We start from the raw sequence: 25850 nt of genomic DNA, 5'->3' as shown, positions 1-25850 counted from the left end.
TGGCTAAACATTTAACCACCTATTTGTAACATAATATGTGACCCTGGAGCACAAAACCAGTCTCCTGTTGCGATGGTATATTTCTGCGAATAGCCAAAAATACATTGCATGGGTCAAAATAATTTTTTTTTCTTTTGTTGGCAAAAATTATTTGAATATTAAGATCATGTCCCGTGAAGATATGTTGTAAATTTTCTACTTTAAATATATCAAAAGAGTTTTTGATTAGTAAAGTGTTAGAATGTCCTATGTGAGAACTTAGTTTTGACATAGTTAAAGGTTTATATTTAAATAGTTGGCCAAATATTGCATATCCTAACAATACATAACCTATCTAACAGTATACATCAATGGAAAGCTTTTTTAGTTATCAGGCGATGTGGAAGTCAGTTAAAAAATAACTTTCATGACTGGTTTTAGTTTTTTAAAAATGGTTGTTAATGTTACAAATAACATATTGAATCCCTGCCTATCTTTATCTACAGAAACAGGACCTTTGCTTGGTGGATTGATCCAAAATGGCCTTAAAGATTCCCTCGACCCAGCATTCAACTCTATTATTCAAATAGCCCAAGGTATGTGCAGTATGCAAATACAAATGAACATATTATGTATTACTGAAAACACTCATTTTAAAATACATGCTATGTTAAAATACTATGTATAGCACAGGGTGATAAAATTTGCAATATAATTTCCCCTCAATAAAATGATAAATGGTAAATGTTTAATATTATGTTTATGCCTCAGGGTGAACTATACAGCACTGCTTATTTGTGCCACACGTACCGTTTATCCAATCACGTGAATCATCCCAACTGTAGAGTTTTGGTTTGCTTACATGCGGATGGGTCTCGAATCAATCACTGGCTTGTTTTAGTTTAGTGAATAACACAAATGTCTCTGTGATTTCAATAATACAGCCCTGACAAACACGAGAAACACTGTGCCATGAAAGATTTCATAGTTTTTTCATAGATTTACTGTAGTACCAGTAACTGCACATTGGCTTTGTGGCAGGATTAGGAGATATACAGTTGAAGTCAGAATTATTAAACCCCCTGAATTATTAGCCCCCCTGTTTATTTTTTCCCCCCAATTTCTGTTTAACGGAGAGAATATTTTTTTCAACACATTTCTAAACATATTAGTTTTAATAACTCATTTCTAATAATTGATTTATTTTATCTTTGTTATGATGACAGTAAATAATATTTGACTAGATATTTTTTAAGACACTTCTATACAGCTTAAAGTAACATTTAAAGGCTTAACTAGGTTAAATAGGCAGATTAGGGTAATTAGGCAAGTTATTGTATATCAATGATTTGTTCTGTAGACTATCGAATAAAAATATAGCTTAAAGGGGCTAATAATTTTGACCTTAAAATGGTTTAAAAAAATTAAAACTGCTTTTAATCTAGCCAAAATAAAACAAATAAGACTTTCTCCAGAAGAAAAAATATAATCAGACACACTGTGAAAATGTCCTTGCTCTGTTAAACATCATTTGGTGAATATTTAAAAAAGAAAAAAAAAACTCAAAGGGGGGCTAATAATTATGACTTCAACTGTATATAAAAATTGTATTATATTGTTGTAGAAATGTATTAAAGGACCAATGGGACGTAATTACAGTAACTGTTGTTAATAAGCTAAAGCATTTGTATTTGTGCATAATATATTCAGCCTAGTGTTTATATTACAGAAACCAAACAGATATATTTCAACATAGTAATGAGGTGCTGTATGTGCGGTTTTACTTATTATGATAATATAAATGTATGATTTTATGGATGACAGTGTTTCATTTTAAGTACAATTTTACAGATTATACGGTTATTGCTTTACTGATCAAGTTGGGTAAAGTAACTTTTGAAAGTAATATATTACAATCTTAATCTTAAAAAACAAACAAACATAGCACATACTTTCACATTACTTTCATTTAAAAGCAACTAATTAAGACAATTAGTTACTTTAAAAGAGTGAGGTAAGTTTGTAATATATTACTTTTAAATAGGGCTGCACAATATATCATTTTATCATCGATATCGCAATGTGTGAATCATCGCAAGATCACATTTATTTATTTTACTTCGGCTTAGTACCTTTATTTATTAGGGATCATCACAGCTAAATGAACCGCCAACTTATTCAGCATGTATTACACAGCGGATGCCTTTCCAGCTGCAACCCAGCACTGGGAAACATCCATGCACACTCATTCACACACATACACTACTGCCAATTTAGCTTATTCAATTCACCTATAGCGCATGTCTTTGGACTGTGGGGGAAACTGGAGCACCCGGAGAAAACCCACGCCAACACAGGGAGAACATGCAAACTCCACACAGAATGGCCTATTGACCCAGCCGGGACTTGGACCAGCGACCTTCTTTCTGTGACGTGACAGTGCTAACCACTGAGCCACTTTGTCCGTCTCAAGATCTGCAATGTCAAATTATAATAACCAGCCACCACAGTTCAGGACATGTGATTTGTGGTGTCTGCATGAAGTTTATGACTGAATTTCTGTGCCTTATTACTGTTAGATTCCGCAGAAAAAAATGAAACAGGATTTATTTCCTTTGCATCTTTGTTGTAATTTGCTTAATTTGCTTTGTTTTAATGTGCTTAGAATTTGATTACTTTATTTTCTACAGATACTGCTCTACAAAATAATCTAAAACTTATGACTTTCAAATAGTGTTACAAGTCATCTTTTGAAATTACATTGGTATCGCAATATATATTGCAGACAAAAAATATTGCAGTATCAGGGTTTTTCCAATATCGTGCAGTAGGGCTGGGCCGATAAAGGATATCAGATCAAATAAAATTTATGCCGATAACGATTATAAGCTTTTTACATTTTTACTCTATATTGATCTAAGAGCCAATCACACAGCAGACATGCAACAACAGGAAACTGTAGTTGTGTTCATATTAGAGATATGCTACATAACCCAGTATTGTTTAGCAAGCTCGATTCACTTTCCTGCCAGCAGTATTAGCTGTCAAACTGTTGTTTTTTTAATGATGAATGTTTTTACCATTTTATTTGAGTAAAAAAATTATTTAAAAATAAATCTGTAATTAAATCTATTTATTTGTAGAAAATGCAAGTCTATTTTTCTTTGTGTACTATATATAACCTGTCAATGACAGTTCTTCAGAATATTCAACGCAATCTCACGGAAATTCGTAACTTTTTGGTTTAGTGGCTAATTTGTATGAGTTCGTACTATTTAATTCGTACAATATAGTATGATTTGCTTATCCCCCAATGAAGGTTGGGTTTAGTGGTGGCCTAAAATCGTACATTTTCGTATGACTGAACTCATACGAATTAGCCACTAAACTGACAAAACGTAAAATACTTACATTTTCTCGCGAGATCAGGCTGGAATATTATATTTTATATTGTATATCATTAATAAATTAGAGAAAATCATAATCTGCAAAAAATCTGAGTAATGTAATGTGTAAACTCTTTTTGTTAAAAAACAATACTTTAAAATGTTATTTAAGGAAGTGTCTAATCTTTGTGGCTTCAGTCATTGTTGGGAAACTATTTCAAAGCTGGAGGCATTAACAGAATAAAATAAAATATATATCGTTATCGTTCAGTATGGAAAAGAATTATTGAGATTGCATTTTGCCCAGCCTTATGCCCAGCCCTATCATGCAGCCCTACTTTTAAAGGTAAATTTTGCCAACACTGTTTACTGAACATATGTTGTTTCCCCAAAGTCAGGGAACAAAAACCTGTTTCATTATTTGATATCACCCTTTATAACAAATAGGAACTGAAATTCATTTCTGTGTTGATATTTTGATAAGGTAAAATGCTGGCAAAAGATTGGACTTTTGTACTCAAAACAAGTTTTAGAAATATTTATAATTATAAACACCTCAGATTTATGATCTGATCGACCTGTTTGTCAAGCTTTGACACTAAAAAAGCAGTTAACAATTAGCTTTTTGGTTTTACTCAGAACAAAAATCTGCCTTTAAACTTTGAAGAAATAGAGATTTGACATTTGTTTATGATAATTCTTGATATTGACTGATATGAAAATGTTTTTTGCCCATATTGCCCACAACTAATGATGCATATCTTATGTGTTTTAGTGATAAACAGCACCAGCGCTGGACTCCTGCATGTCAATGAAACCTTGGGACAGCTGAAACCGAACATTGATGCTCTGAAAACTAATTTTTCAGCAGTGAGGCAGCGGATTAACAACACTATGAATCAGCCAGAATGTATGAACTGCTCTTCCCTACAGCAAGTAGTGGACAAACTATCACTGGAAGGAAGTCTTGAAGTAAGTTTTTAACCAGAGCTCTCATAGGAAAAATCCCTGAAGTGTGTGGCGATTTTTCCCTGATTAGATCTTGACTCCACTTCAAGTTGAGCGTTCATAACAAATATTAACTCTCCTTTTCTTTTAAATTCTTTCGTTGTGGTCTCAGACCAGTGATTGGAGCAGAGTGAGTTCAGTGTCTACAAAAGTACTGCAATTAAAACCCTCATAACAGTGTTTTGGCTTAAATTACATGACATGCAGTGTTTCTGTTTAAGTAGGGAGGACCAAATTGCATTACCAGTCATTTGTGTGCACAAACGCTCTCATTTAAGGGAAACGGGAACACACAACAATGGAGCTAACAATAAAGAGTAACTTAAGAAGTTATTGTATACAAGTTGGCACTCTCTGTTTCTCTTAGAAACTGAAATCGTACCTGGTTGAAAGAAATTTCGTGAAATACAGGCTTTCTGTTGTCGAGATAAATAAAAATGTGCCACTGTCATTGTGATTATGGCTGTAAGGAAAGAAAAGCTTTTAGGAATAAGTTATTCTGCCCTCTAGTGTTAAATGTGGGGCTCTGGATGAAACACTTTCAAACAAATGATTTAAAATGTATGTTATTTTTTATTCATTAAAATGTTTAACTCATGATTTATTAACAGTACTTTTAAAATATTACAAGTTTTAAAACGTGTATTTAGTAAACAGTCATACATGTAGTTTAATATCAGTAAAAATAAGTATATGATAAATATAAATATATTTAATAAATGAAAATAAAATATTCCTTCCAGGAATAAAACTAAAAACATAAAACTAAGATTTTTTTTTGCAAGTTTCTGGTAGTTTCCTAGAAAATATTACTCATTAAAAATAAAATGGGTGGCATGGTGGGTTAGTGGTCAGCATTGCCGCCTCACAGCAAGAAGGTTGCTGGTTCGAGTCCCTGCTGGGCCAGTTGACATTTCTGTGTGGAGTTTGCATGTTCTCCCCGTGTTAGCGTGGGTTTCCCCTGGGTTCTCCGGTTTCCCCCACAGTCCAAAGACATGTGCTATAGGTGAATTGAATTAACTAAATTAGCAGTAGTGTATAAGTGTGTGAGAATGTTTGGGTGTTCCCCAGTACTGGGTTGTGGCTGGAAGGGCATCCACTGCATAAAACATTTGCTGGAATAGTTAGCGGTTCATTCTGTGTGGTGACCCCTGATAATCAGAGACTAAGCTGAAGGAAAATGAATGAGCGAATGAAAAATAAAATGCTGATTTAACCTTAATTTTAATTTTAATGAAATTTTTATTTTGTGACACCGCTCTGGCCTTCTGAGAAAGTTTCCTGGTTTAATTTTGTCCTGTTTAAGAGAAACAACCAATCTGCCTCCGGGCTGTATTCGGACACAATTTCAGGCCGGGAAATCCCACTCCCACCAAGACCATCATAAATGAACTGATACTGGCTGTGGGTTTGACAAATGACAAATGGAAAAGTATAGAGTGTGATTCTTTACAGTATGCAAACAATTTTTTTTTATTCATTCTGTCTTTACTGAAGATGTTAGAAAGGGTTTTTTTTTGGGCTTACTCTGCATGACGGTAGTCAAAAATGAGATTTAATCCCTTAGGTTCGGGTCATGCAAAATAATTAAAAGTATTCTCGGCTTTAACAGTACTCTCCCTCTACCTTTTCCTCAATTTTCTTAATGTATTTCTGCCTCTCCCTTCCAAAAGGATATTAAGAATCATACACAGAGTAAAGAAGAGAACTAGTTTAACTGGAATTTAACTGGAATTGTCCCAGTCATTCTTCAAGGTCTAGTGTTGCAAACTGTTTCCACCTTGGCACAAAGCAACCATCTTGATTTGAAAAGGAAAATAATCCTTTAATCCTCATAAAGAGGCAGAATGACAATGACAGTACTCTATATATACTGCTCAGAAAGTTGGAGTTACATTATGAAGTTTAAAGGGCCATGAACCCCCCCCCCCCCTCTTCTTTCGGTTCAAGTCTACCTCAGAATTCTCTCTGTTTCTCTCTCTGATTCTTCCAGTATCTCTTGCCCTGTCTAATCCTGCCGGTAATGCGAAGAATTAAAAAAATAGGCGAACACAGCAGCACAACGATATGTCTGAATGAAAACGAACTCAACTGATAAAAGACAAGTCCACATTTCTCCAATTCTCGTACAGCTCTCCCGACAAAAATGCTTGCTGCACACAAACAGCTTTCCTGAATTGGCCCTTACAGCATCGCGAGAAAAATTATGCAACAAACCCAGTGGATCATGGAAACAAACACATAGCTAGGACTTTTCATGAACGGCTAAATACTGCTTGTCGCCGTGCATGGACGCGGTCTCACCGAGTCATTGGTTCTCACATCTTGGCGGGTCTACCTTGCTTTCAGAAAGCACATACTCTCCTGAATAATTAAGAAGTAGGGTCTTCTCATTGGATAAGAAAACTCCGCCATGAATAATAATGAGTAACCGATGCGTCATCACTCCACTATCAGATTCGGGCTACGTCACAGTTTTTGATCCCGCCCCAAAATTATTTTAAACCCGGAAGATGAAATTAGCTGACAAAAGCTCAAAATGATCCATTTTCCCCCACAATTACAGCTGGCAGGTGCTAATGTTGTCTTAAATGATGCTCAACACACACAAATCTGTTCAATGTTAAAATCTCAAAAAATTACTTGTGGGTGTCTTGAATCTTTAATTGTTCCCTTTATATTTGTGAACAGTATATATAAAGTTAAATGAGTATTTTATAAAGTTAAATGAGTATATGTAAAGTTAAATCAGTATTTTAGCAGACAAGTATTTTTTTTACACATATTTATTCATGTTTGCACTATAGCTATTGCCTTCCTGCTGCCTTCTTTCCTATTTAAAAGAAATGTTAATGTTTGTCAGCTAAAATACTCATTTAACTTTACAATAAATATCAATGTACAGTGTTTTAAATGATGATAGGGGTGCTACTGCTAATATTTGCTACCATTTCAACACTTGCGAAGAAAAAAACGGCAGTATTTACAGATGCAACTGACCTGAAATTGAAGCCCTGATCAGAACGGAAATGTTGCAACATTCGAGGTGCTTTCTTTTTACATGCTCTTTCTCTTTCCACTCCACCTGGCCACTTTCTCTGAGTCGCGGAGAGGACGTTAATCAAAGAAAAGCGTAATATTGACAGGTCTTACACGTTTAGATAAATTATTTTTTTTCTCTTTTTGTTATCATTTTTGTATTTAATTATTCAAATACTAGATCATTTTAGTAAGGTGTGTGTCCAATGTTATAAAAATTATAATGAAATATTATTGCCAGCAGGCCAAATCAATCGCCAGGTCACCAAAAATCCTCCCAGTGCTGACGATGGCCCTGTCTGCTTCTGGTTGCCTGATAGAAGCTCATATGCTGAGATCACATGAAAACTAATGATTTGGATTGATCTCTTTGACTTTAGTGTATGAAATTCATTCTTGCTGGAGCGCTTATGTTATGAAAGCTTATAGGGACAGACCAAATCTGAAATCCTGATGTTTCTTTTTCTCCAGTTATTATTTTGACAATATAATTGAATGGAATAATCTCATGGTCATTGGGTGTATTTCTTATGTAGTTTTCAGATCAAAATGACCTGAGTTCTGCTGTAGACAAGGCTAGAAATGCTGATGTCATCGGACAGGCAAATAAGGTCAGTGCTTTTTTTTAAAGCATTAAAATGTTTGAGTTGTAAGTTTTAAAGAAAGTTCAGCAAGGTGCATTTATTTTTTTTCAAAATATGACAAAAATTCTAATAATCAAAATTATTTAGTTATTTATTCCTGTGAATTCTGTGATTGTCAGCATAGTAACACCAGTCACCCTCACTTTATCTTTCAAAATGCATTATAATATGCTGATGTTTCTTACTATATTATCTATGTTGACAACAGCTTTCTACTTAATATTTTTTGTAAAATAAAGTAATTTTGGTATTAATGAATAGAAAATCTGAAAGAACAGCAACTGCTCTAGTGACTTCAAACTGGTGAACTCATATACACAACATATATTCTTCAGTATCCAATAACCATGCTTGTATTCCAGGGGAGAGACTTCTTTGACAGTATTCCACAAAAGGTGCAAAATGAGACCCAAGAAAGTGTGGGGTGTAAGTGTTTATTTTCTGACCTAACCCCTATCTAAACTTCAAAATATGTATTCACGTGTTATGTACTAGTATGTGTTAATCTGCTTAGATGTTAAAGTGATTTTGTGTCTTTTGTCCTTAAAAGCGGCTCTTTTACAGCTTGATGGAATAAAAGATAAGATTTCAGGTGTATCCAAAAACCTTTCTCTTGACTTTTTGAAGACTTTTCCAAATGAAATATCCACCATACAGCGGTCTGTCTCAGTGTATTCTCCAGAGGTAGAGAGAGCAAGTCTAATCAGGTACTTCACAAATAGCCTACGTCTGTACGATATATTTAAAATTGCTATATATTATAAAATTATACTTTTAATACTGTTAAAAAAATAATATTTTCATTCATTTATATAAAGTGTGACATAAGCATGTTTTGTGTATGTGTTGTGTGTAGCCGGGCTATTGGACTGATCCTGAGCTGTCTGATTTTGCTGGTGGTGGTCTGTAATCTTCTGGGTCTGCTGTTGGGTGCAGCTGGATTAAATCCTAAACAGAGTCCAACTGAACGCTCCGGCACATCCAACTGTGGCGGAATATTCTTCATGGTGTGAGTGTCAGATCCTCTCAACTTTGCATTTATTAACAGAAATCCATAGGTTCATCTGTGTTATTTTAGTTTGTAGTATATACAGTTAAAGTCAGAATTATTTTAGCTAGAATAAAAGCAGCTTTAATTTTTTTAAAACCATTTTGAGGTCAAAATTATTAGCCCCTTTAAGCAATTTTTTTAGACTAGATTTTCGATAGTCTACAGAACATTATACAATAACTGACCTAATTACCCTAACCTGCCTTGTGTCACAATCACCGCCGATCCAGCCTGTGCAGATAAACACACAGATCACATAGGACTACAAATCTGCTGGTAAATGGACTACAAAAACCTGTCATACACCACACGCACACAACCAGTTCCTGATCCTGACTGATTGCAAACACACAGCTGATGCTGCTCGAGTCCTGATTACACACACATACAGTATATACATGGCTCACTTTGAGACACTCATTGCTGAGTCTTGTTTACTGTTTAGTGGCATTACAACGCGTTTCCTTTGTCTTGCTTTGCCGTGTTTTGATCCTCGCCTATCTGTTTATCCCTGTCTGCTGCCTGCCTTCTGACCATTTGCCTGTGTGTCTGACTACGACTCTGGATTGCCTGCGATCGATAGATAACATTAATTCTGACTTAAACTGTATATATATATATATATATATATATATATATATATATATATATATATATATATATATATATATATATATATATATATATATACATATATATATATATACATATATATATATATATATATATATATATACATATATATATATATATATACATATATATATATATATATATATATATATATATATACATATATATATATATATATATATATACATATATATATATATATATATACATATATATATATATATATATATATATATATATATGTATATGTGTATATATATATGTATATGTGTATATTTATTTTTTTCTATTTACATTTTTAGTTTAATTAAAATTGGAATGATGTTGTGTGTGCGTGTGCGTGTGCGTGTGTGTGTGTGTGTGCGTGTGTGTGTGTGTGTGTTTTTTTTTTTTTTTACTTCAGCCCAGCAAGAATGTTTTGTCTTTAAAAGATGTCTAATAGACGTCTAAATTTAGTCGTCCTGGCTAAAACAAGGCTAAATTTGTGCTGTCAGTGAAAATCTAATAGATGTCTAAGAATAGGCCAAATCTAGACTAGTCATTAAATAAACAGAACTGAATGACTACACATATAAAGTCTGTTTATTTGACGATGAGTCTAGTTTTGGCTATTCTTAGATGTCTATTAGATTTAGAGACAGCCCAAGTTTAGCCTTGTTTTAGCCAAGCTGTCTACATTTAAATGTCTACTAGACGTCTATTAAATACAAAACTGTTTGTTGGGAGTTTTTTATGTATGTAAAACTTATTAATAGTTTTATTCATTAACATCACTTGACTACACAAACTAACAAAAAAACATACTTCTAAAGTGTGTGCTAATCATTATTATTGTTCATTTGATAATCTACTAATACATCATTAAAATCAATAAACATTTGTATTTTTATTAACTGAAATGAACAAGGTTTTATTTGGTCATTATTTGTTGATGTTAGTTAAGGCATTAACTGATGAAACTAACATAAACTAATGGTCTTATTGTAGTGTTATCAAAATGTCAGACGTATACAGCTATGGAAAACTATTAATATTTCTGGAAAATTATGAGATTTCTGGATTTATTCCATTTATTAGTTATGGTTTAAAGGGAAATTTGTTTGTGTTATTCTATAAATATCTGAATTCATTTCTTACAAATTTTAAGTTCAAAATATTGTAATATAGATCATCCCCCCCACCCTCCCCAGAAAATAACAAATAATGAAATAACAAATCTTTTCAATTGATGTGATTCAGGATTATTCCACCAACATTTCCATCAAAATTCCCCTGAAGTTATAATAATGGTCATTGTGGTTCGAATGTTATCACTCGATTGAATGGGCATTATCAGTGGTTATCAGCTGATAGATATAGGCCAATAGGGGCCTTCTGCACCTACTGGTAGACTCAGAAGGCTGTTATCATCCATCCACATGGTTAATCAGCTATAGATCACATACGGCTGTGGCCGGAAGTTAAAGAGGATTATTTAGATTATTTATCAAATTTCGCATTAATTGTATTTTATTAACATCTAACACTACCCCAACCCTAAACCCAACCATCACTGTAATATAAAAACAGATCTGGAGTCTTCTCTATTAGTATAGAGATGATTACAGATGTGGATGGATGATAACAGCTTGCTGAGCCTACCAGTAGGTGCAGAAGGCCCCTACTAGCCCATATCTATCAGCTGATACCCAATGATAACGCTCATTCAATCGAGTGATAACATTCGAAGTGGGTGCAAAAATGCTCTAGAACGTTTTTTTAGAGAGCTCTAGAAAGTCATTTTAGTACATTACAGTAATAGCACATTAGATTTATTACAAGCTATTTAGTCAGTTTTAATTACTGTATATAGGTAATTTTATGTGTATGTATTATTGTGTATTTATTCCATTGCTGTTCTTTCATATATGTCATTTTAGAGGCGTAGGCTTCAGCTTTCTGATCTCCTGGATCTTCATGTTAGTGGTGTTGATACTTTTCATCGTGGTTGGTAATACCTACACCCTGGTTTGTGTACCATGGCAGAGCAAGCAACTCATTCAGGTACTTCTACTAACATTAAATCATTGGGTGTATTCACACAATATTGACTTGTCTCTGGTAGATTTCAGTGAATATAATTTATTTGACATGAGAGTGTAAGAATATTTGATAATCAAATGTGTGTTTCACAGGTTATTGACACTCCAGGACTGATTCCAGGGTTCAACCTGTCCAAGACTTTGAATATGAACATAAGCCTGAACATTTATAATATCTACAGGTACGTCACACAAGGCAGGATGACTGATGGCTTCCAAATTTGCATTATTTATCTGATGTTGATGCATCTTATTTTCTAGCGATTGTGAACAGAACGCACCTCTGTGGACCACACTTCATCTAAATGAGCTCTTTGACCTAAATGATTACTTAAATGTTTCAATGGTGAGAAGTTATCTCACATACTTATTTTTTTTATATGTTGATGCATCACTGATTAGATGTGAAATGTGTGATTTTGCCAACAGTACACACAGGAGATTTATCAGCGCTTCGAGGCAGCACAAATCAACATAGCAAACATCACCATTCTAAGTCCGGATATAAAGTCCCAGCTCAACAACTTCTCTAAGAGTGCCAGTTCTATGAACTTCAGCAACATCATTCAGCATGTATGCTTTACACTAGTTTTCTCAAATTTCCACCTGGTATTAACATGCATTCAGAAGGGTGTCACTTATTCACTTGTGTTTAGATAACATGTCAATATTTAGATGTGATTTGGGTATAATGCAATTTATAAAGTGATATCACTTTCTATTGATTTTTGTTTAGATTAGTTTGATACTTTATTTATCCTGAAAGAAATTCAGGTAATCAATAACACACACTCCAAATACACTTACGCTTTTAGTCAAAGTACTACTGGGTAGACCTAGTGTTTAAAGGGCCATGAAACCCCCCTCTTTCGGTTTAAGTCTACCTCAGACATTTTTCAAAAAATGCTCAGAGATGGGAGGAGTGGGCATGGTCGGCAGAGCAGGGAAAAAAGAGGGGAGCGAGCAACTTGTTGTTAGTTGGCTCACAAAATGAGACACAAACCTTGAGGAGACCCATGATTTTATAGTTTACAAAGTTAAAATGCAAAGAAATAAACAGTCATTTAATTCCCCGCTAAATATATTATTCATAATTTTATATACACATAACCACAATTTGATGTATCATTATAAAGATAATAATGTTTATATAAACACTGTAAATGAGGAGGGCTTCTCTCCTCCTCAATCCCCGGGTCTAAATGTAGACACAGTGGATAGCAGTGCAGCAGGTCTCTTGCCCTGTCTATTCCAACCAATAGCCCTGCTGGTAATCTGGAGATTTTAAACATAGAAGAACACAGCTGCACTGATATAGGCGATGTGTCTGAATGGTAACATACTCAACTGATAAAAGACAAAGTCCGCCATTCTCCAATTCTTGTACAGCTCTCACCAACAGCTTTGCTGTATCGGCTTTGACAGAATTGCAGGGAAAACATGCAACAAATTCCGTGGATCATGGAAACGAAGACATACAACCCCTTGCCATGAACAGACGCGGCCTCACCCAGTCATTGGGTCTCACATCTTGGCGGGTCTGCCTTGCCTTCGGAAAGCACATACTCTCCTGAATAATTAAGAAGCAGGGTCCGATGCGTCATCACTCCACTAGCAGATTCGGGCTACGTCACAGTTTTTGATCCCGCCCCAAAAATAATTTCAAACCCGGAAGATGAAATTAGCTGACAAAAGCTCAAAATGATCATTTTTTCCCCACAATTACAGCTGGCAGGTGCTAATGTTAATGTGTTAAAATCTGAAAAAAGTACTCCAGGGTTTCTTGAACCTTTAAAGGTTGTAAGTGGATTTGCACTGTAAAACTTAAAGGGGTCACGACCCGAGAAACCAAAATTTCCTTGATCTTTTGACATAAATGAGATCATTATTCTATAAAAACATCCTGTAGGTTTTAGAACTTTAAAAATTGTGGTTCCTCTATAAATCTAATAAAACTGCAAAAAAAAAGACAGACTGCCAAAACCACAGGTTCTGGAATGTTTTACTCTACAATGTAATAGGGTGGATAAACCTCGCCTCCACAGAAGATCATTACACACTTCTCTTTTACTGCCTGTTAGGTCTTATTAATATGCACTCATAACAGTGGGTGTTTACTTAGTCTAAATTATTATTATTATTATTATTATTATTGTGTTATATTTAAAATAAAACAGAGCACAAAGATGCAATAGAAAGTTGTAACAATCTAATTTTACATTTATTATATATATATATATATATATATATATATATATATATATATATATATATATATATATATATATATATATATATATATATATATATATATATATATATATATATATATATATATATATATATATATATATATATGTATATATATATATGTATATAATTAAAATATCTTATAGTTATTTTTTTTTTTTTCGGCTTAGTGCCTTTATTTTTGTGGGGTCGCCACAGCGAAATGAACCACCAACTTATCCAACATATGCGCAGCAGCAGATGCCCTTCCAGCTGCAACCCATCACTGGGAAAAATCCACACACACTCATTCACACACTTTGGCCAATTTTAGCTTACCCAATACACCAATACCACATCTTTGGACTGTGGGGGAAACTGGAGCACACAGAGGAAACCCATGCTAACACGGGTAGAACATGCAAACTGCACACAGAAATGACAACTTACCCAGCCAAGGCTCGAACCAGCGACCTTCTTGCTGTGAGGTGATCATGCTACCCACTGCACCACCGTGATGCCCTTTTTTATTTCATATTTCAGATCAATGATGTGTCAAGAACTAATCTGAGCTCAGCAGCGGACAGTCTGGATCTGTTGGCTGACAAACAGGTGAATGTTAGTCTTATGAACACCTACCATGTAGAATATCACTAGGGGGAATTACAAACAGGTATTTATGTCTTTCAGAGCAATCAAAATATCTCAAACCAACTGCATGGAGAAGCTAAAGATCTGCGAGACATCCAGGCTGATATCACATCAAATATTATGCCTTTGCTGGTGTGTAAAATATCATAAAGACCATTGAATCTGAATGTGACACTATTGTAATGCTTTTTCTCTTTACAGCTGGAGCTGAACTCCACCATTAATAATCTCAGCGCAGTTGCATCTCAAATCAATGTAAGTAAACACTATGCCATCACGTGTACCAAAGTGTATATGTATGTTGTTTTAATACTCTACATCAGTATTTAATTGTAAACTGATTGAATGACCACATGAAATATGACTATTTACTAATTGCTGTTTTTGGAGCCGTATCGAGTAAATGAAATGTCTTCATTTAGTATAATGTTCACTCACATATACCACTTTTTAGGGTCATTGAGTTTTTTATTTAAACAAATTTCTATTCAAACCCTAATTCCAAAATAAAACAAAAAATACTATATCACAGATTTTGCAAAAATATTGAGGAGCACAAATGATTATCATATTAAAATGATTTCTGAATGATCATGTGAAAACTGGAATAATATTATATATACATCATTTTGTTTTCAACTGTATGTATACACTCACCAGCCACTTTATTAGGTACAGCTGTCTAACTGCACACGCACAACCTCTAGGGTTTACAGAGAATGATTTGAAAATGAGAAAATATCCAGTGAGCGGCGGGTTCTGTGGGCACAAATGTCTTGTTGATGCCAGAGAATGTCCAGACTGATTCCAGCTGATAAAAGGCAACAGTAACTCAAATAGCCACTCGTTACAACCGAGGTATGCAGAAGAGCATCTCTGAAAGCACAACACAGCCAACCTTGAGGCGGATGCGCTGCAGCAGCAGAAGAACACTTCTGTCAGTTAAGAATAGGAAACCGAAGCTACAATTCACACAGGCTCACCAAAATTAGACAATAGAAGATTGGCAAAATTTTGCCTGGTCTAATGAGTCTCAATTTTTGTTGCGACATTTAGATGGTAGGGTCAGAATTTAGCGTCAACAACATCAAAAATCATGAATACATCCTGCCTTGTATCAACGGTTCAGGCTGATGGTGGTGTAATGGTGTGGGGGATATTTTCTTGGCACACTTTGGGGCAGTTAGTACCAATTGAGCATCGTGTCAACACCACAGCCTAAGTATTGTTGCTGACCATGTCCATCCCTTTAAGACCACAGTGTACCTATCTTCTGATGGCTACTTTCAGCAGGAAAACACACCATGTCATAAAACGCCAATCATCTCAGACTGGTTTCTTGAACGTGAAAATGAGTTCACTGTACTCAAATGGCCTCCACAGTCCCCAGGTCCCAATCCAATAGAGCATATTTGGGATGTGGTGGAACAGGAGATTCGCATCATGAATGTGCAGTCGACAAATCTGCAGCAACTGTGTGATGCTATGACATCAATATGGACCAAAATCTCTGAGGAATATTTCCAGTACCTTGTTGAATCTATGTCTGAAAGCAAAATGGGGTCCAACACGGTACTAGTAAGGTGTACCCAATAATATGGCCGTTGAGTGTATATATATATATATATATATATATATATATATATATATATATATACACAGTTGAAAGCAAAATTATTAGTTCTCCTGTGCATTTTTTATTACTTTTCCATTAATTTTAACATTCTCAAGTGCTGTTTAACACAGCAAGAACATTTTCACAGCATTTCCTAATATATATTTAGTCTGGCTGGATTGGCTACAGAACAAACCACTGTTGTCCATTACTTGCCTAATTAACTTAACTCGCCTAGTAAATCTAATTAACCTAGTTAAAAAATGTGTTTGGGAAAATATATATGTACTGGTCTCTCGATATCTTGTCATATTTTGTCTCTTTATTCATTTCACAGGCATCTGTTCAGAATGTTCTCCAAAATGTTGGCTATGCTCAGGACATTCTGAACTACAACGTATCTCAAATAGTGAGAGCTGTAAGTATTGCAGAACCAAGGCTATATGTAGCTGAATCATCAGGATGAATGCTGTATTACATTGCTGATGTTGTATCCTGTAAAAATCACCTTTTCTGCAGGAGAGCAAGGTATTCGTAGACTGTCAGATGAAGAACTTTCTGGCATATATCCAGTGGGCAAATCAGACGGTACATAATTAAACTTTATGTATATTCAAGCTGCTTCAAGTATTGATGAATGATTAATATTGTGTTGTTTTTCATCAGATCACTGGGAATGTTGGTCGTTGTAGACCTGCAGCCGCAGCAATAGACAGAACAGAGAATCTTCTCTGTAAACACCTAGTAGGATCTTTGGTAAGAAATCAAACTCTTTTTTTTTTAACCACCTTTTTCTTCATGAGACTACTGTATTTTAAATTGTGGGTTGTGCTTTTGGTTTGGAGAAATTTCGTTCAAAAGAACTGAAACAAATCCCATCAAATATTCTTCACTACAAAAATCCATATACAGTGCTTGGCTTGTATGAGTACACCCCTCACAAATCTCTCATTTAAATGAATATGTTCAATAGTATAGGTCTCAAACTTAATTCTTGGTGGGTCGCAGCTCTGCACAGTTTTGCTCCAACCCTGATCAAAAGCAGCTGATCCAACTAATGAAGGTGTTCATGACTCTTTTGAACACCTTTATTAGGATCATACGGTGGCCGAGAGAGCTTAACATGCTGCAATTTAAAAAAACACAGGCAATTACAAAAAAAACGCCAGCAAATTGAGAAAAGATCAGCACAATTGATCAATTGACAGCACAAATGCTGCAAATCGTTCTCACAACACAACGGAAATGTTTCAAGGAGACCCAAAAAACATGATGGACCCATCTATTTAGGTTATGGTTATTTAGGCTAATAAATACTAAAGACATAGGGATCAGAATTTTAAAATAAACAAACAAAAAACTCAATCACAGCACAGTGCGTCCATCTCTTTTTTGGGTCCCCTTGAAACATTTCTATTGTGTTCCGGTGTTTTTGTGTTGTGAGAAAGTACAGCACGTTTTCGCAAATTGTTTGCATTGTGAAAAAAAGCAGTACGTTTTATTAATTGTTTTCGTTATGTGACAATGCAGCATGTTTTTTCAAAATGTGTTTGTGTTGTGAGGATTTGCAGCAGGATCTTTTCTCAATTTGCTGGCGTTTTTTGTAATTGCACGTTCTTTCTTAAATTGCAGCACGTTAAGCTCTCCCGGCCACTGTAGGATCAGCTGTGTTTGATTAGGGTTGGAGCAAAACTATGCAGAGCTGTGGCCCTCCAGGATTTGAGTTTGAGACCTATGATCTATAAGATGCCATACAATTATATTTGTGCATGTACATTAGATTAATCAGCACTGAAATCAATTTTGGATATAATCTAACAAAATAACTTTAAAACAAAATACTAATCCAAAATAACAGTCCAAAATTGAGTAGCCCAAATTTATATGTTAGGGAAAAATATTAAATAAAATTTTTAAAAAGAGCAAAATATATCTAAACTTTTTGAAACTGTTGAAATTTTGTAGGTTGTAATTATTTTTTACAATATTTCGCATGAATTCATATTTATTATCTTTCTATTTCTAAGGATGTTTGGTAACAAAAATATTATTTCAATAAACATAAACAAATTCTATTTTAATAAATACATATTAATAAATCTGTTTTGTTTAAATGCACCAAAATATATTACCTATCTTCACTGAGAAATGAATAAAAATATTAATGTTTCAAAATGAGTGTGTACTCATTTATGCTGAGCACAGAGCGAGAGTTATGTTTATTTTTGAGTTTTATGTTTATCTGTCATGAAAATATTGTTACACTTGGTATTTTACATTAGCTCACTGTGTTTTGTCCATTTAATAATTTTCTTGTTGTATTGCCTACAATACAGTAAGAGAGGGATAATAAATATCCTAGTAGGTTGTAGGTAGCTAGTTGTTCTCACAATGTGGAGGTATCAGACTAAAGGGCTTTATTTTGTGAAAACAACCAGCTATATATACATTTTCCTACTACACAGCTACTTGACATAAAATGAAACAATTAGACAAAACATTGATCTGACCTGTAATGATTTATTAGCTTTTGAGTTAAATGTAAAACTTGCAGAAAAAAAAACTGTCGCTAACAAATAGCTGCTTAACCTTCTTATATTATGAATATCTATTTTTATTATGACACACACACACACACAAACAAACACACACATATCCACTTTTTAAGTGTGACATCACGCCAAGTGGCTTCAGGGTCCAATCGCTATATCAAACTGCATGGGGAGACTCATCAAGTGGTAATAATAAACATTTACAAAGCACTGTAATACTTTCGAAAATCGCGGTCGCAATATATATATACATCCATGACCAATATCCCATGGCCAGAAAGTGATTCATGTTTTATAAATTGTTACAATTTTGGGATTTGTGATGCAGCAAGCCCAGAGAAAATTCACTTTAATGTGCGAGATGACTAAAAAGTAATCATAAACGGATTTTTTCTCAATTCAGAAACAGTATTTCATAGAACACGACTTAACAAGCGGATACTCACTAAGGGTCAAGATGATTCCTGGTGTCCTGATGGGCCTGTGTTATTTATAGGCCCACACGGAATCTGCACGTGCAGAATTCTGCAGATTTCCGCAGATATTTAGCCCATCATTAATTCTGTTTATTTACTTGAGTAAATGTGTGTAAATCTATATTTATTCAGTTTTTTAATTAATTTCAGTAATATTATTGACTAATATGAAAATGTTCATCTGATTTATGTACAATGCAGTTTATACAGTAATATTTTCTGTCTTTTAGTAGATATGTTATATGAGAGACTTGCTTTGTTTACCAAATAAAGCGGATCTAATTGGATTTGCATTTTAAACATTAAATAAAAGTTAAAAAGATATTATTTTTTATTCCACATATTAAGGGTTTAGTTATGATACTCCCAAAATAATTCTGCAGAAATCCGCAGATTTTTACCAAAATTCTCAGCAGAAATAGCAAAAAACTTCTGCAGATTCTGTCTGGCCCTAGTTATTAGTTCAACCGGTTGTTTTGAGGGAATAACATACTATACTGTATAATGCTGTAATTGACCAATTAGAATCAAGTATTCCAGAGAGCCGTGTAATAAAATGTGATGTTCTCCTGTAATACTGCTGTGGAAAGACATGTTTCCAGTTTTTGAGGTTATTCATGGTCTGCCCATGTCGAAAGTAATTTGTTATGTTTAATAAGTTACCTTTTCATTTTTTAATGGCTAAATAATGTTATAATGCCACCTCATTCAATACAATTTTCAAAACATTTCACTCATTGTTTACAGTTTAATGGAATTTATGCAAATAATTTACGCAATGCAAAGATGTATACGGATCTATTAACAAATGATGTCCTGTTGGTTCCTCAGAACGCCTTTTGGTTCAGTTTGGGCTGGTGTATGTTGTTCCTGATCCCCAGCATCATTCTCTCTGTTAAACTGGCCAAGTACTACCGCAGGATGAAGTATTCAGATGTGTATGAGTAAGTTATGGTGTAAGTTATATTCATATTAATATGCGCACGAATACTGTGAGCTTTTTTATTATCGATCAACTCAACTTTTATGATTCCTCTCTTTGAAGGAACAATAACTTCCCGATGCATCCTTTCCCAAAGGCCAACCTCAAACCTGAGTTCGTGGAAAATGTGAAACAATGATGTGTACTGTCCTGTGATTTACACACACTCATCCTTAAATCAGTCAGTTCAACCAGAGGGAAGAAAATAGGCAGCGAATATAGAAAAAAACAATGCCAAAAATAGATTTTCATTTATTTTTTTACTTATAGTGGCACAGATTGTTAATATCATTTCTTTTGTCTAATGATTTCAACACTTGGGCTGTATCTGAAATCGGCCTATACCCTTATTCACTACTCCCTAAATTATTCCACTAATATAGTCCACTTAAAGGAGTGAGTAAAAAGGAGCAAGCTTGCTTGCCATTTTGTTTGTGCTTTGCTTGATAAATCCCTTAGATTAGATTTTCAAATTCTTGGATAGACCTTTTGATAGCTATTTAACATTTAGTAAGCTACGTATATATTAGTAATGAAACAAAGCATTTTGATTTTAGTCATGTAAACAAACTTAAATTTAACAAATTAACTTTAACTTTAGAAAAGTACAGGATGAAGAACTACACTGTTCCAATTTACTGAACTACACTGTTCCAATTTACTGAACTACACTGTTCCAATTTACTGAACTACACTGTTCCAATTTACTATGACCTTTAAAATGATAATAAAATGATTCTGTAGAAGTAATTTACAGCTTTAACCCAAAGAATGACCCATCAGTCAGATGAAGAAGAGCCGGAGTCAGAGATTCAAATAAATAAATGAAGTTTACTGAAGATAGTTTGCAGTTTCATCAGCAGAAGCCAGCTTCAACACTCACAATGAGTTCCTGTGCTTACAATCACAAATCAGTAACAATTATACTTTCACATAACGTCATTAACTGCATCATACATATAGGTGTTCTAACCTGATTGGTTAAAACACAGATAGACTAGGACAATTCCCACATGGGTGCGTGCGTACAATTCTGAACAATATCTTAAGCATATAAACGTCAGACGTCCACTAGACTGTTTAGAGCTGACTCCAGACCTGTGAAACAGTTCCACAATCAAATAGAACACACACACTTAAAGTACGATCTGTTTCTTACCCAAGGCTGAGTGTACTCTCAGCTGTCTTTATCAAAACTGGTTAAAACCGGTCTAATCTACATTCAGGCAGTTGTAATATCTTTACTATACAAAATCTATCTTGAATAAAAAGTAGAATCTCTTTAAAAGAATTAACCGTAAAAATAGCAAAATCACTTTAGACATTTTCGATAGGATTAACTCATAGAAATAACAATAATAGAAACAGTTGTTTCCAGTCCTCACCCCTTCAGTTCCACTCGAGGTCTCTGTGACCTCTGACCTAGTTTGGTGGCTCCTGAAAATAGTTACAAAGAGACAGGAAGCTCACTGAACATTCTTATATTAAGCAATGTGTTAACTTTATTCATTATTCAAAAATCATTTCAAAGTGAAATACTTAATCAAATAACCATATTTAATAAAATGAGAAAGAGGATGATGAGAAAAGGATAAACGTTGATCCAGGTAGAAATCTGAATCCTTCAATTTCACTAGGATTTCATTTTGGACGTCCACTTTTAGGATTTCCACCTTCAGCTGTGGAAATTGATGCGGCACACAAACTCTCACAGTGCATTATGCGTATTCTCTAGCCGTTGAGTGTACATTGGTTATACACTCATTATTGCAATGCATTGTAGGATTGATCCACATCAGCTATGCTTTCAGACACCACTACAAATAGCTGCTCCTTCAAATAGTGCACTATTTAAGGGTATAGGGGTGATTTTTGGATGCAGTCTTAATATTTATATGAAAAGCATATATTTACTGTTACACATGTTCATTTTTTTGTATTGTAATTGGAGTCTGAACATTAGAAAGCACTTTATGAGGTCCTGGGATTTACATTTATGATTTTTTTCCCAAGACGTATATATAGATATTCTGTTATATCATTGTGTTTTATTTATAAATACAACATTTCAGTAATACTGTTCTAATGAGGAGTATGTTAATGAATAACTGTATTACAGTAATATCCACACAGACTGATGATATTGTTCTGTTTTGTAATTTGTAATATATTTAAATGTTCAAGCTTTTCAATGGCATAGTTCGCCCGAAAATGACTTTTTACTCGCATTTTACTGACCCTTACATGGTTTAATTATAATTTTTATGTTGAACACTAAAGAAAATATTTTGAAGTTTGTGGTACTGATTCGTCGTTTGAATGGGCCTTAATTGCAAAGACAGTTGTGCACCTCAGCTGTGGATTCTGAAGTCTGTTAAACATTTCTTCCTTTTGTTATGCATTAATCACAGTAGTAATAAAGGGTGCTCAGTGCTCACACATCCATGCTGAAGCTGGTTGTTTGGTGTAAATCATTTCTTACCACAGTATATTTAACCGGAGTAGAAACCCTTCCCCCACGACACACTATTCCTGTGACCTCACAGCACTACTGCATACACATTTGTATATTTAATAATAAAACATATTGTGATAATGAACATGTGTTATATTGTTGTCATTCACTCAAAAAAAGACTTCTTGTTCGATTTTATAAAAAATGAGCTGAAACAACACAATTCTTAATTTTTTTATGGGGGACAACTTAATTGTTTTATGTTCAATCCACTTTAAGTTGTAAAAACTATTAAGTTAACTTAATTTGTGTTGGGACAACATGAAGGAATTGTGGAACCCAGCTACATAAAATAATGAAGTTACCTTATTAGTTTTTAAAAATTTAAGTAGATTAAACATCAAACAATGAAAACACCCTCAAGAATTGTGTTGTTCAGCTCATTTTAAATAAGTAATTTGAACAAACCACAAATAATTTTTTTGTGATGCTTAAGAGTACAGTAAACACTTATTTTATCTTTTAGAGTGCCTTTTAAGAATCTTCAGATTGTTGTATTCGCAGTGATCTTTGTTACAGCACTAAACACTTATCATAAGACTGACATTTATTTTAAAACATAAGCATTGTCTTGTTAATCTGACCTATTACAAGAACTAGAGCAGTGGAACATGCATTACACACATACACTCACCGGCCACTTTATTAGGTACACCTGCCCACCTGAACCTGTGCACAGGCTCACCAAAATTTGACAATAGAACATTGGAAAAATGTTGCCTGGTCTGAGGAGTCTCGATTTCTGCTGCAACATTCGCATGGTAGGGTCAGAAATTGGCGTCAACAACATGAAAGCATGGATCATTTCATTTCAGGAGTTTTCCAGTACCCTGTTGAATATATGCCATGAAGGATTAAGGCAAAAGGGTACTATTTAGGTGTACCTAATAAAGTGGCCAATGAGTGTATGTCTTTGCTTCTTTTAAATATTCTATCATAACAGAGACATCAGGATTAAATAAACTAATGGTAGTGTAGTATCGCTTAAAAACGTTTGCAATATGTCATATATGAGGTTATCATTTGAAAGCATGCCAGAAAAGGCTCAATATTAGGGCTCGTACTTTGCATGTGGATTAGCAAATGCCAGAGGTGCTTAATAGACATGCACTGCAAGAGGTCTGGAAGAAATGTTTCACAACTAAATCGCACGCGCACGCACGCACGCACGCACGCACGCACACACACACTCACCTACTAGGTGAGTCTAGGGCATGAGAAAATGATTAAACGTAATGCAGGGTTGTTAAATCTTGCTTCATGACAAAGGTTGCAGGAAAGGAAAATAGTTCATGTATGGAGAATTAATTTTGGGTTAACATCCAAGGATTTACTAAAAACAGATTTGCTTGAATATTTGTATTTATTTTATGGTTTTGAGTTCATATTTCTCTTTTTACTGTTAAACGTTTTATTGTTGTTTTAATTTGATTCTGTAAATAAATACTAGCATTATTATGTTGGGGTTGGAGGAATGCTTCATTGTTTCTGCTCAATGTATGTTATATTCAAAGTTTACTTGTATAGCGCTTTTTACAATTATTATTGTTTGAAAGCAGCTTTACAAAGGGTGCATATTATTGCATAGCAATCAAAATAAAGGGCACCTATGATGAAAATCAACTTTTGTAAGTTGTTTGGACAGAATAGTGTGTAGGTATAGCGTGTCCACTGTCATATTGGAGTGATAGAAACACAATAATTTAAAAAAAAAATTTCTGACAGTAAAATAAGACCCAAATCCCTGTGATTTTGGGGCCCACTGCAACGTGATGTAGGAGTGTGGTTTTCCCCGCCCACCGATTTGATTGACAGGCATCATGTTTCTATAATAACATGTCTACACATGTCCACGGAACAGTTTTTTGCAAATAAACTGAGATTAAAATATCTGTTCCAATTCTCTGTGATTTTTATTAGTTTTATAAGTTTAAAACGTTTTTAAAACGGAGCATGTTTAATAAAGTTAAATCACTATAATTCTCAACCGATATAAACACCTAATATGTGTGTTTGTGTGTGTGTGTGTGTCTGTGAGTAGTGCAAATGAAATTTGTGTGACTCATCGTTTCAGAAAGGCTTGATTAAACTCCACCACAATACATGAAATAAACTTAATTGGTATGTTTGACTAATGAGCTGTACTTCAGCTTCATCCGAGTCTATCTCTGTCACTGTGCTGTTTATCTGACTTAACGCATGATGAGAAGCAGACAGACACATGGGAACGGTGGGCGAGGAGAAGCAGCTCATTTGCATTTGAAGCCACAGGCTACAAAAACAGCTAAACCGTAACACCAAACGGACACCAAAATGGGCAAATTCTGGAGGCTAAAATAAATAATCTGCTGGGTATTTTGAGCTGAACCTTTCACATTTTGGAGACACCAAAGGCTTATCTTACATCTTGTAAAAGGGGTCAAATAGGTGCCCTTTAAGTAAAGTTTCAATCAAATATAGGTTATTATATATAAACCAAGAAATAAACAACACATCTTAAGAAAATGTATAATTCATATCTAAATATATTTAGCTTAAATCCTCTATAAAAAAAACAAAACAAAAACATTTTTAAACATTCTTAGTTTTCCTATCTTGCAAAATTTCCTAAAATATATTTCAAACAATATAATTATATTTACATTGGAAATGTATATTAAAAATACTAAAAAGTACACAGCAAAAACATTCTTCTTAACACATATTATAATTTGTAATAATTCTAAAGGAGCTTCTGAGCACTTTTTACTTTGTTTTGTTGACTGTTTTGTTTTGTTGTTACCATAATTCAGAGTCTTTGATTGTTTAAAACTTAATATTTAAATGAAAATGTAAAAAACTTTTAGAAAGCACTTGTACAGGATACTCTGATGAACAGAAAGTCAAAAAAGGACCTTCATTTGAAACAGGAATGCTTTTTCATACACTGTAAAACCCAAAAAAGTTAAAGTAACTCAAACCATTTGAGGAAACAAACTACTTCAGTTCCTAACTAATCCTGATGAGTAC

The 25850-nt window shown here is 34.2% G+C and overlaps 1 protein-coding gene across 2 annotated transcripts in view; it reads left to right on the top strand.

Annotated features, from left to right (window-relative positions):
• Window positions 1-22926, top strand: part of prom2 (prominin 2) — a 30323-nt gene extending 7397 nt beyond the window's left edge. The window contains exons 8-25 of one of the 2 annotated variants that reach the window (XM_056471090.1): window positions 486-575; window positions 4141-4337; window positions 7949-8023; window positions 8419-8482; window positions 8607-8763; window positions 8913-9065; window positions 11660-11783; window positions 11915-12003; window positions 12083-12167; window positions 12251-12394; window positions 14594-14662; window positions 14741-14833; window positions 14903-14956; window positions 16654-16734; window positions 16836-16904; window positions 16983-17072; window positions 20176-20288; window positions 20390-22926. In XM_056471090.1, the coding sequence (XP_056327065.1) occupies window positions 486-575; window positions 4141-4337; window positions 7949-8023; window positions 8419-8482; window positions 8607-8763; window positions 8913-9065; window positions 11660-11783; window positions 11915-12003; window positions 12083-12167; window positions 12251-12394; window positions 14594-14662; window positions 14741-14833; window positions 14903-14956; window positions 16654-16734; window positions 16836-16904; window positions 16983-17072; window positions 20176-20288; window positions 20390-20465 (1823 nt within the window). In that variant the 3' untranslated portion in view covers window positions 20466-22926. Of the gene's footprint in view, window positions 1-485; window positions 576-4140; window positions 4338-7948; window positions 8024-8418; window positions 8483-8606; window positions 8764-8912; window positions 9066-11659; window positions 11784-11914; window positions 12004-12082; window positions 12168-12250; window positions 12395-14593; window positions 14663-14740; window positions 14834-14902; window positions 14957-16653; window positions 16735-16835; window positions 16905-16982; window positions 17073-20175; window positions 20301-20389 lie in introns of both variants that reach the window. The other variant, XM_056471091.1, reaches the window with a different exon arrangement.
• Window positions 22927-25850: the final 2924 nt, after the last annotated feature.

This window comes from Danio aesculapii, chromosome 13 (assembly GCF_903798145.1).
Source record: "Danio aesculapii chromosome 13, fDanAes4.1, whole genome shotgun sequence".
NCBI classification, from domain to species: domain Eukaryota; kingdom Metazoa; phylum Chordata; class Actinopteri; order Cypriniformes; family Danionidae; genus Danio; species Danio aesculapii.
This window is presented reverse-complemented; position numbering and strand designations above follow the sequence as displayed.